General features: G+C 44.7%; 1 protein-coding gene across 6 annotated transcripts; it reads left to right on the top strand.

The window, feature by feature from the left end:
- The first annotated feature begins 6 nt into the window (after nucleotides 1-6).
- On the top strand, nucleotides 7-19,345 carry C16H9orf43 (chromosome 16 C9orf43 homolog). 6 transcript variants are annotated; one of them, XM_043927781.1, is made up of 14 exons: nucleotides 7-253; nucleotides 2,559-2,711; nucleotides 2,815-2,962; nucleotides 4,484-4,541; nucleotides 6,126-6,217; nucleotides 7,872-7,938; nucleotides 9,080-9,210; nucleotides 9,855-10,005; nucleotides 10,388-10,448; nucleotides 10,731-10,789; nucleotides 11,013-11,100; nucleotides 17,542-17,627; nucleotides 18,714-18,771; nucleotides 18,925-19,113. In XM_043927781.1, the coding sequence occupies exons 2-14, from the start codon at nucleotides 2,561-2,563 to the stop codon at nucleotides 18,972-18,974; spliced, it is 1,200 nt and encodes a 399-aa protein (XP_043783716.1). In that variant the 5' UTR covers nucleotides 7-253; nucleotides 2,559-2,560; the 3' UTR covers nucleotides 18,975-19,113. The 6 variants fall into 6 exon arrangements, with proteins under 6 accessions (XP_043783716.1, XP_043783714.1, XP_043783715.1 ...); XM_043927779.1 differs by having other exon boundaries at nucleotides 12-253; nucleotides 18,975-19,345; XM_043927780.1 differs by having other exon boundaries at nucleotides 15-253; nucleotides 11,013-11,073; nucleotides 18,714-18,780; nucleotides 18,975-19,345.
- The last annotated feature ends 412 nt before the right edge of the window (nucleotides 19,346-19,757 follow it).

Raw genomic sequence — 19,757 nt, 5'->3', positions numbered from 1 at the left:
CCTTCCCAGGCTCGTTTCCCTGCTTCACGCCTCCATCGCATCTAGAAATTAACTATGGCTCACTGGGGTTTCCGTCCCTTTCCCATAGTGCTTTGCGCCGCTGCCTGGCGACGGAGCTGCCGGGTGCCTAGCGTGGGAGACGGAGGCGTGGACTGAGCCGGCGGGGCGGGGCTCCTTCGGGCGAGAGGCGGGGCTTCTCGCCCACCTCTTTGCCCGTCGGGAGCTGCGACTTCCCCTGGGCCTTGGTGTCCTGGTAACTTGGTTTCTGCTTTCGTTTCGAGGAATCGCGGCCATCTGTTGCCTCATTCTCCCACTAATCTTTTTAGCCTTCTCAACTTTGTAATAATGGTATTAAGGATAGCTGTTACCTAAAACTTTTTAATACAGACTACTTTGCCAGCATGGTGCTAAAGCGGGCAACATCGACACAGGCATGACTAGACCTCTGGGCTCAATTCGGGCTGGTTGGGTAACCAAAGGGCAACACCCAGCCACTTGTAAGAGTAACGTAACATTACATAAGCATTCAAAAACAAACCCTGTTACAGTTGTATTTGTTTTTTGTTTCACTGAATTGTTCATCGTGCATCTTTCCTAGCCAAAAATATTTTTCATGGTTTTGCAGGGGCTTTTTAAGTCCTGTCATTTTTCTATTACATATGTAGAAATTGTCCTCACGCCCACTGAGCAGAAATTGTTTCTTTTTTTTCCTTGAAACTTGCTATTTCAGGTCACTTTTAGTTTTCCTGTTTGTGTTAGAAACATGAGCACAGAGAACTATTTCTCTGTTATAAGAAAAAGAGCAGCAAAAACGATGGTAAATGGCAACTGAAACTGCTTCAGATACAGATGATAGACTTTGGTGGGGGAAGTCTCCACTTGGATAGAATACACCTGGTTTAAAGATGTCAGGAAGTGCTCAGCTCCAGCCAGGTGCTGTGTAGTTGGAATTGGGCCTCCGTGTTGATACGGAGAAGGCAACGGCAACCCACTCCAGTACTCTTGCCTGGAAAGTCCCATGGATGGAGGAGCCTGGTGGGCTGCAGTCCATGGGGTCGCTAAGAGTGGGACACGACTGAGAGACTTCACTTTCACTTTTCACTTTCATGCATTGGAGAAGGAAATGGCAACCCACTCCAGTGTTCTTGCCTGGAGAACCCCAGGGACGGGGGAGCCTGGTGGGCTGCCGTCTATGGGGTCGCACAGGGTCGGACACGACTGAAGTGACTTAGCAGCAGCAGTTGTTAGATATTTTGATCTTTAAGAGGAGCTGGAAATCTGGACAGTATATGGACTATTTCCATTTTTAAGTAATGGCTCAAAGTGTAGGCGAAATAAAACAAGTCATAGCTCAGGCGTAATTCCAGGCTACTAGTTTGTTATCTTTGGTTTAAATTATAAGCTGTTTAGAACAGAGACTTATTTTGTTCATTATTGTTCTCAGTGCTCGTAACAGGTCCCCTCACATATTTGGTAGTCAATAATTGTTTTGAGTAAAAGAAAGAAGAAATGGACACTGTCCTTAAAAAAACTTATTAGGGATCTGGTGGTAGTGATGGCCTAAAACATTTCTAGAGAGAGAAAGATAAAATTTATTGAGCACCTGTTATATATCATACGTAAAAGTACATTACCTCATTTAATGCTTCTGCAATCCTACTTAGGGATTTCCCCTTTCCTACTTTATATGAGGAAACAGGCTGAATTCACTTGCCCAAGACCATAGAGCCAGGAAATGAAAAGCTGGTGGCTTCTGATGCAACTTCTGAGTCGACTGACTTACTGTTTCAGCAAACCTGTTCATTTCTGGTGGGTGTTTTAGCTGCCTGTATGAGAACTGGAGCATATTGAAAAATGAAGCATCTCTTCTAAAGGTTTGAGCCATCTAAAGCACTTCTGTGACTCAGCTGTCCCTTGATACGATACCCACAGGGAATTGCTTCCAGAGCCCCTGTGTATACCGTAATTTGTGGATATTCAGGTGCCAAGTATGTTGGTTATAATTTGATAGGCTTTTTGGAGATTGGGGCATCCTCTCTCTAATGATTAGTGAAAGGGGAAAGGAAAGGATGTTAATAATTATTTTGAACTGTTTGCCAGACCTGTTAATATACATTAACTAATTGTAGTGACCCTGTGAAATAGGCTTTTCCTCATTTTGCAGCTAAGGAAACTGAAGCTCAGACCGGTTAACTCTCAGGTCACTCAGCTATTAATTAATGGTCAATTGGGAGGCCTTCTCCAAATTCTTGTCACTCTATTCCGTGCTGAGATTTTCATACTTTCATGGTACCCTATTCTTAACAATCCTGTAACCACTGTTTATTGATATGATTCAATGAAAACATTTTATGCTTTGAGTCCAAATTAATATCTGGACTAGCTAATGTATGTGAAAGTGAAAGTGAAGTAACTCAGTCATATCTGACTCTTTGCGACCCCATGGATTGTAGCCTACCACAATCCATGGGGTCGTAATATTCCCTAACTATATGGTGGTGGTTTCTGCAGAGGGCTAGAAAGCTGCAAGATTGGCTTTTGTCCTAAACCATTTGTAGATATGGATTTGCCAGATAAAAGCCAGTGGGATGAGACCACCTGTGACCTGGCTATCTGTCAGCATCCGCAATGCTGGGCAACTATCCGCCGGATTGAGAGGGGCCACCCTCGACTTCTGGACTCTTCCTCCAAATCTTTACTGGATACTGAAGGTGAATTAGCCAGCCCTGTCTCCTCCCTTACAAGATCCTTGAATTGTTTCTATTTGGCTCCCTTATGCCATGTTGTATGTTTTCTTCTGGTCTGGTCTTTCAGACAAGCTCCCAGTGCTTACCATTGTAAACATCGCAGATTCCTGCTTGCCGGCCGAGAGAGTTATTCGTCGGCGTCACTTACCAGGATTTACCTTCACAAAGGCTCACACTTTATTGAGTTCAAAGTTTGACTCCAAGTTTCAAGGCAGGTAAATAATCATGGAATCTTCCTTAAACGGCTTAATACCTCTAAATTTTGGGTTACCTTTCTTTGCCTATGTACTGAACTTTGAGAAAGCTAGATTAAAAACAAAGCATTAGGGGAAATGCCCTGGAGGTCCAGTGGTTAGAACTTGGCACTTTCGCTGCTGTGGCCTGGGGTTCGGTCCCTGGTCGGGGAGTTAAGATTCCACAAGCCACGTGGTACAACCAACGTGGTACAGACAAAAAAACACCAACAAACAACCACCCACCCCAGCCATCCCCCCTGCCGCCCTGCCCCACCACCAAACAAGACAAACCGTTTAGCAGTTCACTTAAAGGAGTAATGAGTAGGCAGTGTGGGAAACAGAAAGTATTCTTAATTGTCTTGTAGGAGTTGGTTAAACAATAACTCCTTTCCCTCCTCCCTCTCCTCCCTGGTGATGTCTGTCCTATTTTGCTTTTCGCCTCTGTGCGTTTTGCCTGTTCTAGGTACGTCCTGTAAGTGGACTCATACAATATTTGTTCTTTTGTGTTTGGCTTATTTCACCTTGGATAATGTTTTCAAGCTTCATTGATGTGGTCACATGAACGAACTTCATGCCTTTTTAAGGCTGAAAAATGTTCCATTGTATGTCAATGCCACATTAAAAAATTATTTATTGATTTATTTGGCTGTGCTAGGTCTTCTCTGCTGCACGGGCTTTTCTCCAGCTGTGACAGCTGGGGGCTGCTTTTTAGTTGTGGTATGCGCGCTTCTCATCGCAGTGGCTTTCCTTGTTGTGGAGTGCCGGCTCTGGGGCACATGGGCTCCGTTAGCCATGGCTCTTGGGCCCTAGAGCCCAGGCTCAGCGGTTGTGGTGCATGAGCTTTGTTGCTCCTCGGCATGTGGGATCTTCCCGGATCAGAGATTGAACCTGTGTCTCCTGCATCGGCAGGTGGAATCTTTACCACTGGGCCTCCAGGGCAGCCCCACATTTTGTTTATTGGCTTCCCTGGTAGTTCCGATGGTAAAGAATCCACCTGCAATGAGGGAGACCTGGGTTCGATCCCTGGGTTGGGAAGATCCCCTGGAGAAGGACTTGGCGACCCGCTCCAGTGTTTTTGCCTGGAGAATCCTCATGGATAGAGGAGCCTGGCGGGCTACAGTCCATGGAGTCGCAGAGTCAGACACAACTGAGCGACTAAGCACAGCGCAGCATGTTTTTGAACATCTCCATCAAAATTACTGAATAAATTTTTACTGATGGTGATGTAACTATCTGTTGTTGGAGAAAGGCGTAGGCTAGGAATTCAGTTTGATGCAACAAATAGTTGTGAAGGGTTTGCAATGTGCAATATCTAGAAGTTGTTCAAGGAAAAACAAACAAGCAAAACTTAAGAAGATGAGAAGACCTAACATTCATTTGGTAGGTATTAAGTCCAAGGATTTCTGTACATAAGGAGGAGGCTTTTCCTCATAGCACGAACTTTATCATCCCAGTAAGTCTTTTGTGACTCTGTTTCATGTTTGAAAACTCATGTTTTAGGCCTTGGAAGGATTTACCTGACAGAGACTTAATGAACCGTACTGATAGATCTCCCAAAGTAAGTCACAGATTAAAAAAGGTACTTCCTCAGCATTTTCTCTTTACTACTGGGAATAAAATGTTGCCTTTATTTAACATTGAGGATGACTGTGATCTGAATAATGATGATGATAACTACCTAATACTGAGCCCTTACTATTTGCTAGACTCTGTGCTAATGCTTTTACATGTTATACTGTTTCTAGAAATCCCCAGACCTAGTGGGATTTATTTGTGGCAGTTTTCCATAGTTAAGAATTGTCTATCTCTCCTGTATAGAGTGTGTTCAGCTACTGTCATCTCATAATATAGGGAAATTAGAATGCTGGAATGTCAGATCTAAAATGAGCCTCAAGATCAGCTATACTCATGATTTTAAAACTTTTTTAGCTATCACTTATGGTAAGAAATACATTTTACAATAAAATACCATGGGATAATCTTTACCCTAACTGTAAGTTACACTATACTCTGAAAGTTTCTATCCTTTTCTATTTCATTTTAAGACAGTGGAGGCTGTGATTCACAAAATTTGATTTTGTGACCTATGAGTAAGTTACAACTGCAGTTTGAACACTATTTCTGTGGTCTGTCTCATTTATCTTACAGTTGAGGAAACTGAGGCCCAGATAGGAAGTGACTTTTTAAAAACACAGCTAGTTAGGAAAAGAGCTATATTTTAAGAAGAAAAAACCCTTCTACTTGTCTACAATAGAGATTACTATTCTTTGCAGTCCTACTGGATGCCTTTTATTTTTTTCTATGAGACCCTTCACTTTTCAGCATTACGTGGTAGAGAGTGGTAGGAACCAAGGGAGGGTAGATGGGTTTGGATAGATGAATGAACAAATCACTTACCTCTTTGGCCTCTAGAGTGTTAGATTAAATTAGTTTTAAATTAATTGTTTGTCTAGGATAATACATGCATATGGTTCTAAATTCAAAATGCATAGGAGGCCTTATGGTGCCCCAAATATCTCCTCTGTTCCCCCAAGTCGATCAGTTTCTTTTCATGGGGACAGCTTATTTTTAACAGTTTTTTTCCTGTGTGAATCCTGCTAGGGGTATAGACTAGATGATTTATAAAATTTCCTTATAAATCTAGTATCCTAAATAGCAAAATGTGAAAAAAAATTATGACTTTAACTTTTATGTAGATGCTTGTAATTGTAGACAGGCTATAAAAGAGAAAAACTTGCTTCTGCTTCTTTCGGTTCTCTCCCTGCTTCCAGATTGTATTGTTTTATCTGCAGGGGATCTTAGTTTTTGGAGTGCAGTGGGCAGAATAAGTAGTGTTCCCTTAGGTAAGCCCCAAGGCATCTGGGAATTGCTAAATGCTGCCCTAATATCACAGGGAGGCAGGGGAGACCATTCACTTAACGGTGCTCACTCTTGCAGAGTACCTTTTCTGATACCTTGGTTTCTCGAAGGAATATTATGAAGCTATTTTGGGGATAAGAAATGTTTATTTTATTTTATTTTTTAATCTTCTGAACCACCATACCTTTTTGGTTAGCATGATGATTCATTCCTTAGCCTGCTAGTGAATACCATCAGGAGTGGTACCTTTAAACCATACATGGGTTTTATATCTTTCTCTTAGCTATCAGTGCTGAATTTGAATGAGACAAAGCTTCCTTGTCCTCAAGATGTAGGAAATATGGATGTCGTCTGGATCCCAGAGAAGCATGTGAGGTGAGTATCATGTTGAGAACCTGGGAGTCTTCAACTCTTGTGTTCTACAAATGCCTACTGTCTTCTGCCAGCCTTCTTTCTGTGAACTCCTTTTTAGCTACCTCTTTGCATGAAGGAGGAGGTGAAGCAGAGCAGAAGGCCATGGCCTCTTGCATTTACCTCTTGAAGTGATGTGAAGGTTGCTCTTTCATGTCCGACTCTTTGTGACCCCATAGACTGTACAGTCCATGGAATTCTCCAGGCCAGAATACCGGAGTGGGTAGCCTATCCCTTCTCCAGCAGATCTTCCCAACCCAGGGATTGAACCAGGGTCTCCTGCATTGCAGGTGGATTCTTTACCAACTGAGCTATCAGGGAAGCCCTAAATGCTGCCCTGGAATTCCTGTGAGTGTACTTTGAGATTCGTGCTTTGGGACTTTTCTACATCAAATTCTACTTGTCTATAAATAGTGTACAAGATAGGGCCCAATGTATTTGGGAGGTTTGATTAAGAAACAAATGCCTTTTGACTATCAGTTTTTCTTGTTAGTCATCAGCAACTAGTAAAAGTTTTCAGTGAAGCACCCAAATCTTTGGTCTCAAGCCAAAGGACTAGTGCACTGATGCAAAATGAATAGCATATAGAACTTGTGTACAAAGCAGCTGTGATAAAGATCACTTGGTGAAGGTCCAAAGATTTGCTAATATTGACAATCGTTGGAAGAAACGGATTTTTCTTTCATGACTGCTGAGGTTCTCAGATTCTTTTAGAGTGACTGTTTAGACATGTTGTTTAAGTCGCTAAGTCATGTCTGACTCTTTGCAACCCCATGGACTGTGTTGTAGCCCGCCAGGCTCTTCTGTCCATGGGATTTGTCAGGCAAGAATACTGGAGTGGGTTGCCATCTTCAGTTAAGAGATGATGAAACTTTATTTTCTTAAAAAAAAATCCTGTGAATGCATATATATATATATATATATATATGTATTGTGTATATGTGTGTGTATGTGTGTGAATATATATGGTGTAAACCAAAAAACCTCTAAGGGTTTCTTTCTTTTCATATAAAAGAAGCCCAGAGTTAGGTGGTCCAGGGCTACTATCTCAGTTCCATGAGGTAATCAGACACCAGAACACCTTCTGTTAATAGCTTTTTGGGCCACGGCTCCCACCTTCTGAGGTGCTTCATGGGGATTTCAAAGTCTAAGTTGATTGATAGAGTTTAAGCCATCATATCTGTATTCCAGGTAAGAAGGAGGAGGAAGATGACAGAGCAAAAAATATTTGAGCAACTCTGGGCTAAGCAGTGGAATTCAGTCGAGATCTTAATACTTTGTCCCTATCCTCCTGGAGTCTTATGGTGGTGGTAGGATTCAGACATTATAAACATCCCTGCACCTAGGTATATAATTACTAATTTGGATTAATACTAGGGAAGTAAATAACTGAATTGTTTGAGAGAATGGAGGGGAGCCTAATTTAGATGTGAGGGCAAGGTGAGAGGGGGTTTCTTGTTTTTAGCAGTCTCTGAACTGCAGTTACCTCTGAGTTCCTCACCAGCCATTTTTGAATACTGAATGGAGGATAGCAATCTTCATGGTCATCATTCATAAATATCCTTGATGCTTCTGCTTAAGATGTCTGGGAATAAGTTGTGGTTATTCTTATTTCAAGCCCAGCTGAGGAGAAGCATATTATTTGCAGCCAGGATGGGAATATGAACAGAAAGAAATCTCCAGGGGTAAGTTTAATGTTGTGGCCAAACCTTCCTGATCTTTGTCTGTAAGGGTTTATTTTTGTTTTCCCCCTTCTTCCATTTTCTCTTTAAATGAACAACATCTGCAAAAGAAAACCCATCTTAAGGAAGGAGTATAATTACCAAACCATTTTCTGTGCAGAGAAATGAATAACTAGGTCTTTTCCCTGCCTCCTCCCTGTAGGAAGGTAAAAGAACACCTTGAAGAGATGTTAGGAGCAACTGCTGGGCATTCATAGGGAATTTTAGGTTGATTAGAAACAAATTTTCAGTGTGATGAAAGTGAAAAGCGAAAGTGAAGTCGCTCAGTCATGTCCGACTCTTTGCTACCCCACGGACTATAGCCCACCAGCCTCCTCTGTCCATGGGATTTTCCAGGCAAGAATACTGGAGTGGGTTGCCATTTCCTTCTCCAGGGGATCTTCCCAACCCAGGGATCAAACTCAGGTCTCCTGCATTGCAGGCAGATGCTTTAACCTCTGTGCCACCAGGGAAGCCCTGGTGTGATGGGAATAGAATTTCAACAGACTGGAAGTTACAGTGGACCTGTGCTTCTTTTTTTCTGGTGATTGGTTGGTTTAGTCACTAAATCGTGTCTGACTCTTTGTGACCTCATGTACTGTAGCTTGCTGGACTCCTCTGTCCATGGGATTTCCCAGGCAAGAATACTGGAGTGGGTTGCCATTTCCTTCTCCAGGGACCTGTGCTTCTAATGCTACTTCTACCAATTATTGGGTAAATGGAGCCTTGGATAAGTCACAAAGCTGGAAGGTTGCTACATCCAGGAGAATAGTATCTTGGCCAATTTTGTTCATTGCTGAATTCCTAGCCCCAGCCCTCTGCCTGGCACATGGTTGGCCAATAAATATTTGTTTGGAGCCTTTTGGGGGGGGAAATGAAGCAAGTCCATCAATTACTGTGTGATCTGATTTCAACAATATGGTTAAAGAGCCAGATTGGTAAAGATGTGGCAGGTTGTGGTTTAGAGGGGGCGAGGACGCTGGAGTAGGTCTGGAAACAAGGAGTTTCCCACTCCAGGGTTGTGTCGGGAGGCTAGAGTTGTGGTGGGACAATGTGGCATTGAAGAGAGTGCTACAGGGAGTTCTTTCCATGGTTTTTCTTCCAGAAACACAAGCTGGAACTTCCAGGGATAATTGTACCGCTTCCCACCCCAGGACACTGGTATGAGCAACTAAGTTCAGAATCCTTACCTTTATGGAACCAGTTTGACATGTTGCCTCAGGATCTACTGAAGGAGTGAGTGTCCTGTAAGCTGTGGGAGAACCAGAGCATCCTCTTTTCTCTAGAAGCTAAGAAAGGTCTAAGCAGTGTGCTCTTTCTGGGGAGGGAGGGGAGAAAACCGTTCCCATACTTGGTCGCTGAATTTGTGGACTTACACACATGCAGTGATGATGATAATCACCACCATTTAAGTACTTACCACCTGCCAGGCCCTGTGCTTAATAATTAGCACACTACTTATATTCTTTCATTTCAACCTTGACTGGGAGGTAGACGCACTGTTCTTTTTATAGGTGAGTTATGGGTTAAGTGGAAGACGGAATGAATATGTGGTTTGGAGCAAGACCACCTTTGAATTTTGTATTGAAATTCATTGCCTTCGTGAATTTCCACCATTTATTTAGCCTCATTAATCTTCCTTTTCCTCATTGCAAAATGAAGATCATAGACCTGTCCTTGGGGTGTGGTAAGGATTCAGTGGTGTAAAGCACACGAGCCCGGCATATAGTAAACTTAATCCACTCAGCCATGATTGCCATAGTTGCATCTGAAAGCCGTTACCGAATGAGCACCTGTTGGTATCGGCCTTATAAGGGCAAGGTGGACATGTCTGCAAATGTAGAGCTATTGCTGACTGTCTCTGTGTCTGTCCCCTTCAGCCTCTTGCTGGATAAAGGGAAGACCATACTTTATCCAGAGATGCAGACACAGTTGGCCATGATGAAAAAGAAACCTCCCCTGGAAAAGAGCCGGCCCGACAGTGCCATTTCTGCTAAGATGTATTTATCTGTACACCGCCTCACCCTACAAGTAAGAGCTAGGGACCCTCAGCAGAAGATGTCTGTGTGCAAGTCCAAACTCACCTGTCCTCAAGGCTGGAGGACTTAACTTTCTAATTGCTTTCTCTTCTATTCTTCCACTCTGGATCGAGGTGCCACAGAAGGACTGGGCTTTGTGGGTGAAAGCGGATGTGCAGGGAGAGGTTGGAGGGGAGCAGCATTCTCTGTTTCTTCTGCACTTGGCTTCCCACACCTTTCCCCTCTCCCGAGCCCCTGCTATAATCTTGCACACACTGGGCTTCTCAAAAAAGTACTCGTTGACTCGATGGATAAAGGCATTTGGGGACACATTTTGGGAAAGAGAAAGACCCACAGTAGAACTTTTTTTCTTTTCTCTTCTTTTTTTGCTCTAGAAACCAGCATTGAGATATCCTGAACATTTGAAGAAACGCTATTCTAACCTGAAAACAGATGGTAGGTTTTCTGATGCTGCTCGCTCTCCAGGTGCCAGCCCCTCTCTGCCCACATTTCCTACAGTTGATCTTGGTCCCAACACAGTGGTGTTTGCGGCCACAGTCATACGGGGTCCCATGCAGACCTTAGGAGACTGCAGTTTCAAAAAGCACCCCCTCTCAGCTTGGTCCTGACCAGCGGGGAGAGAGCGTCACCCCTGGGTGGCAGGGCACGGCAGGCGGCCCAGGCGGAGGGTGGGAGCTGTCAGGGAGAAGAGGGCTGAGCTGGCTGTCTGGTCACCAGGTCATAGGAAGCAGCAGCGGCAGCAACAGAGGAGGGCGAAGACAGCCACTAGGAAACAGGTAGAGTGACAGCGAAGGGATGCTTGGGACCTGCTGGGGTTGGAGCAAGTGGGTGAAGCCTGGAACGGGAAGGGGTGTGCGAGGGATGGGGTTCTCCCTGTTTGCTGGTTGTAGATACAGAGTTCCTGTGTGGTTATACTAACAACCTTCTTTTCAGACCTTTTGGAGAAGATTTCTTCACTTTCAAAAGTCCTAATTCACTTCCTCCTCATGTGGGTTTCAGGAGGCTAGAAAGAGATGCAGGAATGAACCAGGGAGCCACAACACCTCGCACAGACATTCAGGTGCCGTGGTTGGTGACCCACGCCGTGGTAAGGAGAGTATGTGGGTTTGGGAGTGGCAGAATCCCAGGACCTAGCTGAGGACGGGAAAAGCTGAACGCGTTTGCATTTGAGGACCCATGATTGTCAGGCACTTGAATTCTCCTTGGAATGCTTCTGTTTGGCTGGTCTACCGTATATCAGCCTTCCATTAAATATTTACTCAGCAAGGGAGCTGGGCCAGATGTCTGCTTCACATGGGGATTTGAGAGATGGCCACGAGCATGAATCAGAGTCACTTACTCCTCAGGTCCCACTTTATTCAGAAGCGTGTTATTTAGCCTCCATATGTTTCAATTTTTAACAATTTTTTTCCTGTAATTGAGATCTAATCTTACCGTACTGTGGTCAGAAAAGATGACTGGAATGATTTCAATTTTTTTGAATTTACCAAGACTAGATTTATGGCCCAGAATGTGATTTATTCTGGAGAAGGTTCCGTGTACACTTGAGAAAAAGCTGAAATTGATTGTTTTGGGGTGAAATGTCCTATAGATATCATTTAGGTCTAGCTGGTCCATTGTGTCATTTAAAGTTTGCGTTTCCTTGTTAATTTTCTGTTTAGTTGATCTATCCATAGTTGTGAGTGGGGTATTAAAGTCTCCCACTATTATTGTGTTGGTATTAATTTCCTCTTTCATACTCATTAGCGTTTGCCTTACATATTGCGGTGCTCCTATGTTGGGTGCATATATATTTATAATTGTTTTATCTTCTTCTTGGATTGATCCTTTGATCATTATGTAGTGTCCTTCTTTGTCTCTTTTCACAGCCTTTATTTGAAAGTCTATTTTATCTGATATGAGTATTGTGACTCCTGCTTTCTTTTGTTCTCCGTTTGCATGAAATATTTTTTTCCAGCCCTTCACTTTTAGTCTGTATGTGTCTCTTGTTTTGAGATGGGTCTCTTGTAGACAGCATATATATGGGTCTTGTTTTTGTATCCATTCAGCCAGTCTTTGTCTTTTGGTTGGGGCATTCAACCCATTTATATTTAAGGTAATTATTGATAGGTATGGTCCCGTTGCCATTTACTTTGTTGTTTTGGGTTCACGTTTATACAACCTTTCTGTGTTTCCTGTCTAGAGAAGATCCTTTAGCATTTGTTGAAGAGCTGGTTTGGTGGTGCTGAATTCTCTCAGCTTTTGCTTGTCTGTAAAGCTTTTGAGTTCTCCTTCATATCTGAATGAGATCGTTGCTGGGTACAGTAATCTAGGTTGTAGGTTATTCTCTTTCATTACTTTCAGTATGTCCTGCCATTCCCTTCTGGCCTGGAGGGTTTCTATTGATAGATCAGCTGTTATCCTTATGGGAATCCCTTTGTGTGTTATTTGTTGTTTCTCCCTTGCTGCTTTTAATATTTGTTCTTTGTGTTTGATCTTTGTTAATTTGATTAATATGTGTCTTGGGGTGTTTCGCCTTGGGTTTATCCTGTTTGGGACTCTCTGGGCTTTTTGGACTTGGGTGGCTATTTCCTTCCCCATTTTAGGGAAGTTTTCAGCTATTATCTCCTCGAGTATTTTCTCATGGCCTTTCTTTTTGTCTTCTTCTTCTGGGACTCCTATGATTCGAATGTTGGGGCATTTCACATCGTCCCAGATGTCCCTGAGGTTGTCCTCATTTCTTTTGATTCTTTTTTCCTTTTTGCTTCATTTATTTCCATCATTTTATCTTCTACCTCATTTATCCTATCTTCTGTCTCCATTATTCTACTCTTGGTTCCCTCCAGAGTGTTTTTGATCTCATTTATTGCATTATTCATTTTTAATTGACTCTTTTTTATTTCTTTTAGGTCTTTATTAAACATTTCTTGCATCTTCTCAATCTTTGTCTCCAGGCTATCTATCTGTAACTCCATTTTGTTTTCAAGATTTTGGATCATTTTTATTATCATTATTCTAAATTCTTTTTCAGGTAGATTCCCTATCTCCTCCTCTTTTGTTTGACTTGGTGGGCATTTTTCATGTTCCTTTACCTGTTGGGTATTTCTCTGCCTTTTCATCTTGTTTAGATTGCTGTGTCTGGAGTGGGCTTTCTGTATTCTGGAGGTCTGTGGTTCCTTTTTATTGTGGAGGTTTCTCCCAGTGGGTGGGGTTGGACAATTGGCTTGTCAAGGTTTCCTGGTTAGGGAAGCTTGCGTCGGTGTTCTGGTGTGTGGAACTGGATTTCTTCTCTCTGGAGTGCAATGGAGTGTCCAGTAATGAGTTTTGAGATGGGTCTATGTGTTAGGTGTGACTACGGCAGCCTATAAGTTGACGCTCAGGGCTATGTTCCTGCGTTGCTGGAGAGTTTGCGTGGTATGTCTTGCTCTGAAACTTACTGGCTCTTGGGTAGTGGTTGGTTTCAGTGTAGGTATGGAGGCTTTTGGATGGTCTCTTATTACTTAATGTTCCGTGTAGTCAGGAGTTTTCTGGTGTTCTCAGGTTTTGGGCTTAAGTCTCCTGCCTCTGGATTTCAGTTTTATTCTTCCAGTAGTCTCAAGGCTTCTCCAACTATACAGCACTGATAATAAAACTTCTAGGTTAATGGTGAAAAGATTCTCCCCCGTGAGGGACACCCAGAGAGGTTCACAGAGTTACATGAAGAAGAGGAGAGGGAGGAAGGAGATAGAGATGAGCAGGAGGAGAAAAAGGGGGACTCAAGAGGAGAGAGACAGATCTATGCAGTTCTTTGTTCCCAAAGTGTTCTCCGTAGCCCAGACACCCACAGAGATTCACAGAATTGGATTGGGTAGAAAAGGGGGAGGGAGGAAATAGAGGTGATCTGAGGGAGAAAACAGAGAGTCAAAAGTGGGAGAGAGTAATCAACACCCTCCTGAGTAAAAATGGGGACTGAATATTGCCTTCTTAAATGTCCAAAATTTATATCACATACTGAAAAACAAAGATTAAAAATCTAGAGTAGAGGTTAGGCTCTTAAAAATACAATGTTAAAAACAAAAACAAAAAATTTTAGAAATATATATGAAGTTTGGTTTAAAAATAGGGCTTCTCTCTCTTTTTTTTTTTGCAAGGTTATAGTGAAATGAAAATGAAACTTAAGGAGTGGTAGAGGAGTAATAGAGGACTTTAAAAGAAAATAAGAGAAAAAGAAAAAAAACAAGAAAAAAATTTTTTTTTCCTAATTAAAAAAATCGTAAAAACATATGAAAATGAAAGTTAAGGAGTAATGGGGGAGTAATAGGGAATTTTAAAAGAAAATAAAAGATAAAAAATAAAGAAGAAAAGAAAAAAAAATTTTTAATTAAAAAAAAAAAGTAAAAATATATCTAGGAATTTCTCTGGAGCTGTTGCGGTCAGTGTGGGTTCGGTTCAGCTTCAGATAGCTCCTCGTTCCAGCTTACACTTCTCGATATCTATAGGCCCCTTCCGGTGTAGTCGGTGTTATCTACAGGGATTTTAATCTGTTGCACCGGTCCCTTCTGAAGCGGTTCCCTTTGTTTATTTGGCTTCTGTTTGCCGGTCTCTTCAGTGCCTGATTTCCGCCCTGACACAGGTGGGTGGAGGTGGTCTCTTGTTGAGGTTCACTAGTTCCATCGCGCTGCAGGGATGGCAGGGCGCTGTTTTCCCTGTCTACGCTGCTCAGGTCCTGGCTGCTCTATATGGAGCGTGCCCTGTGTTGCGTGCGGTTCCAGTTTTCAGGTATTCCACAAAAGCGCAGATTGGGTTGCGCCTGCGTTTTGTGCCTTCCCCGCCCGAGCAGCTCAGGCCGCCAGGAGCTTGATGGGCGCACTCTCCCCGGGTGCGGCGCGCCTTCTCCCCTCCGTGGCCCCAGCCTCAATTTCCGCCCGCGTCAGTCAGGTGCGTGAGCCCTGTGTTTAGCCGCGACCCTCCCGGCGGATGTCGACCATCCAGAATCTCATGAAGTCTTTGGTTAGAAACTGGAGGCCTGTTTGCAGTGTGGTAGGGGATGCCCTCTCTGGGGCCGAGTTTGCCCGTTTCCCCTTCTCCGTGCCTCCTGCCTCTGGCGGGGCTGGGCCGGTCAGCCGCAGGCTAGCTCCTCTGGACTTGCTCAGACCCTTTGTTCTGCGAACGGCCGGCAGTGTGTTCCGGCCGGTTAATTTTCTCTCTCTCTTTTGTTGTCCCACAGTTTAAGCTGGTATCTCACAAAAGCTCCCTCCGATTGCCCTCAGGGCACTCAGGCCCGGTCCTTACCCTCAGCAATGCTGCCCGCTCCTCTCCGTTCCGCCCCCACTTGCTGGTGGTGGATATGGGCGTCTGGGGTACTTTGCTGGGAGTTGCTTTTAGGCACGTAATCTGTGGGATTTATTTATTTATTTACCTCCCAGTCAGGTTGCCCTCTGAGATTCGAAAACTTCCCCCAGACCTGCCAGTGCGAGGGTTTCCTGGTGTTTGGAAACTTTCTCTATTTAGACTCCCTTCCCGGGAGGGGTCTCTGTCCCTAGCTCTTTTGTCTCTCTTTTTATCTTTTATATTTTGTCCTACCTCATTTCGAAGACAATGGGCTGCTTTTCTGGGCGCCTGATGTCCTCAGCTAGCGATCAGAAGTTGTTTTGTGAAGTTTGCTCTGCGTTGAATTGTTCTTTTGATGAATTTGTAGGGGAGAAAGTGATCTCGCCGGCCTATTCCTCCGCCATCTTGGCTCCTCCCCGCTCAGGTCCCACTTTAGAAAAGGCAGTGGTTTGGGGATGAAGAGCTAGCCTGGGTTATTGAGGAGAAGAGCCCCAAGAGCCCACTGGCCTGTGAGACAGGGAAGAGCCGGGGCCCCTCACCAGAGCCCCAGGAGAGTTCTAAGGAAGCAGAGTCAGCCACTTCTCAGCCACAGGTTACCTTTCACAGTCCAGCCCCATCCAGGAGGCAGGGGGCTAATTCCTGACCGGCGATCCCTTTCCTCTAGTGTTCATGCCAGAGATAGGAGACTCCCCCTTTTGGAGTTCTTATCATGTCTGAGCTGAAGGACATACTTACCCCGGCCCCTCTGATGTTTCTCAGTTTGAGTGTGGAATGAGAAGCAAGGAGAAAGAATCCCCCTAAACTGTGGCAGATTCTTCTGCCCTAAATAGACCAGACATTGCTGTCTGTGATGGGGAAATAACTGTTTAGTCATCAGAATTCACCCTCCAACCCTGGGGCACCCAGAAGGTGAGGCTGAGGTGTTTCCTGATAAGGATGCTTTTCTTGGTTTATCTCTCAACTCACCCTGCTCTCTGATACTAAAAGTGTCTTCTAAACTGGAGATCGAAGAAGCCTCCTGAACCTTCACATGGGAGGCAGACAGCACTGGGACTGTGGCCCAGCACGGAGGCACTTGTTCAAGGTTAGCCCTGTATCCAGGGTGATGACAACTCCCCTGAGTTTTATTCTTGTGCCTTCTGTTCCTCTTCCTGGTGCTTCTAGTAGGAGCAGCTTTGCTTGGGTGACTGGGGCTCCCTTTTGAATTATATTCTTAGAGCAGTGGCTTGTCCTCTCTGAGTTGAGAAAGGCCTCATGGAAGAGGTGATTTTTGCACTGGATCATGGATACGTGTGAGAGTTTCCCCAATATGGAAGAGAATTCCTGGAAGCAGGGATGGGCTGGGTGAACGTGTCTTGGAGGAGCGTGGCGGCAGGGAGCCCTGAGCAGTCTGCTGTGGTCGTGGGGTTGGGTATTTAAGGGACAGAGGTGGATCAGGCCGACGAGATGGCCTGCTGAGGTGTTTGATCTTTATCCTCAGTGGTGGGCATTGGTGATCTGCCTTGATGGCACCCTGCAATCGACTGAGGAGCTTTCAAAACCCTAACACCCATGCTGCACCCCAGACCTATTAAAATCAGAATGTATGGTGTTGGGTCCAGGCCTGGGTGGTTTTCAGAATGCCCCAGCATGTGACTAAGGTGTGAACCAGTGCTGACAGGGAGCCAGCAGAAGTGTGGAGCAAGGGACTTCCTTGTTTGGCGGTCCCTTTTAGCCTCGTACCGCTGGTGGTAGCCTGGAAGACTGCTCATTTAAAGGAAGAGAAATGGAAGGGAAAGAACTAGTGCATTTCGTGACTAGTTGGGGAAAGATCTGATACAAAAGAGTCATAGATCTAGAATTTTTGGGGTGGAAGGATGATCATTTTCATAAGTCAATAGAGGTAACTTAGGGATGGCCCAAGAAAGTAAGAACAGGATTCATAAACTGAAAAGATAGACCTAGGGGTTCTTTTGCTACACTGACACATAGGTGCTTGCCCCTTAGGTTTCTTTGAGGAATTCTGGATCTTTTAACACACAGGCTCCCTTACTCACTGATTCTGTAATAGATATGGTCACAGTCCCAGGCGAACAGAATCACGAAGAGAACTTAAGAGGGCCTCACTCCCTTTTACCCGCCTCTAAGGTCCTGTGTTGTCCTGGCTGGGGAGTTACCTGTAGACTAAGGGTCAACTAGAAGCCCAGCAATGGGATGTGGAATACCAGTAGGAGACTTGAATTGATCTTGTGGTCACTAGGTCGCAAAACTCTACGAGGTCAGGAAAGTGACAAAAAGCAGCAGCAGCAGCAGCCAATGAAGACAGAAGGCTCCACCCTGAAACAGGTGAGGGTGTATGAGGGCCATTCTGCTAGGGCCCTGTCTCAGTTGTCTTTGGCGTGCATGCTAAGACACTTCAGTCGTGTCCGACTCTGTGACGCCATGGACTGTAGCCTGCAGGCTCCTCTGTCCATGGGGATTCTCCAGGCAAGAATACTAGAGTGGGTTGCCATGCCTTGCTCCAGGGGATCTTCCTGACCCAGACAGGGATTGAATCCTTGTCTCTTAGGTCTCTTGCATTGGCAGGCAGGTTCTTTACCACTAGTGCCACCTGGGAAGCCCTTAGTTGTCTATTTTTGTATAACAAGCCACCGCAAAGCAGAACCATAGTGGTTTGTTATTTCTCATGATTCTGTGGGTTGACTGGATAGTTTTCTGGTCTTGCCTCAGGTCACTCATGCAGCTGCATTCAGCTGCAGGCTGGGCTGGGGCTCTTGGCCAAACTGTCTCTAGTTCTCTTTTATGAGGCCTCTCCATCTGTCTGGTCTGGGCTTCTTGACAACCAAGAAGTAATCTCAGGAAGGTACTTCCCTAGGGATGGGCCTGAAACTGGAACCATGTCACTTCTGCCACATTGTATTTGTTTAAAAAAAATGGCAAGTCCAGTTCAGATTCGAGAGGAGAGGAAATTGACTCTGTCTCATGATGGTAAGAACAGCATGTGCTTATAGGAATGGGAAGAATTGCTGGCAGCTACCCAGGTTTGATCCCTGGGTTGGGAAGAGCCCCTGGAGGAGGGAATGGCTACCCACTCTAGTATTCCTGCTTAGAGAATCCTATGGACAGAGAAGCCTGGCGGGCTAGTCCATGGGATTGCAGACAGTTGGACATGACCGAGTGACTAACACACACACACGCCTTTGGAGGCAGTTTACCCTTAGTTAACTGAGGGGACTGGGGAAAACTGCTTTCTGGCTTCTCGTGGGCAGCCTACAGGGCCAAAGAGCCCGTGACACAAGCTTCTCTCTTCATTGTCAGTTGGTGGCATTTTGTCCTGTCTTAGACGTTAATTTCTCCAAGGAAAGCATCATTTAGAAAAGCCCTTTGTTTCCTAAATCCTGACTCAAGTTTCTTTACACTTATGAATTTCAGGATTCCACAGAGAGATTACAGACAAACGTCGCTAAGAAATCCCTGGACTCCTCCCGCAGTAAGAAGAGTAAGACCCGAGGGTGGAGGAACCTTAGAAAGTGTCTGAGGACGGGGAGCGGAACCTTGTTGATCAGGATGGTTCACTTCCCTGGAGGGCACAGCCCTCACCCCTCAGAAGAGTCCTTCCTTTTCTGTCTTCCATTTTTTGCAGTTAATTGGGAGAAGGCTGCAGGTGCAGTTGATGGCTGGGTCTTTTTTTAGGTCCCGAATTACCCCAAATAGAATACAATAAGAAGGACATCAGGACTCAGATGGAGATTTTGCTGGAAGACCAAGTGAAGACCCCAGAGAGTGCTTCTGGCATCAGCTGGAACCCTGAGCTCAAACTGCTGAGGATTCTTCAGGCCACAGATGAAGAGGACGAGGAGATCCATCCCTCCGGGGCGCAGAGTGAAGTGTCCGAGGTGTAGGCGGAAGGATGCTCGGGCTTCCAGGCACAGCAACCTTGGATGTGAGGGCAGGAAGGAGAGGGGACTTGGACTCCCTGGAGCCTTTACCAGGGTCTGACCTTAGGGATTCTATTTTCTTCATTCGCTTCTACTTGCTTCTGAAATAAGTGAGAGAGAGAAAAAGCCCTTTCTAGCTTGGATTGTTTCTCTCCCGTTAGGGCCCAGGTAATATTAGTGATTAAAAACACAGCCACTGCTTATCAATAGACTCGTTTCTCTGTTTCTGGGTCACTTTTATCTCCTCGCTGGAACGCTGGAAGGTTTCTAGTTATAGGAAGATGAATTTGGCCTGTGGAAACCCGTACCGTGTTGCTCTTCCTTTTATTCTCTGGAAATGGTTTATCTTGAGGATGACATCTGCGTCTGTCAGATAACATTCACTGTTATGTGTCGTATCCCCTATGTGGTAGGGGACTCGGATTGACATAAAAGAGTCCAAGGATCCAGTTCCCAAGTTACTGAGTCTGTAGGAAAATTTCAGTGGTGCTCGTAAAGACTCAGAATTTCAGAGTCTTGGGGTCCCTTGTGCTTGGTT

The sequence above is a fragment of the Cervus elaphus genome, chromosome 16 (assembly GCF_910594005.1).
Source record: "Cervus elaphus chromosome 16, mCerEla1.1, whole genome shotgun sequence".
Classification (NCBI taxonomy): domain Eukaryota; kingdom Metazoa; phylum Chordata; class Mammalia; order Artiodactyla; family Cervidae; genus Cervus; species Cervus elaphus.
The sequence above is the reverse complement of the archived record's forward strand: the minus strand, read 5'-3'. Positions and strand labels throughout refer to the sequence as shown.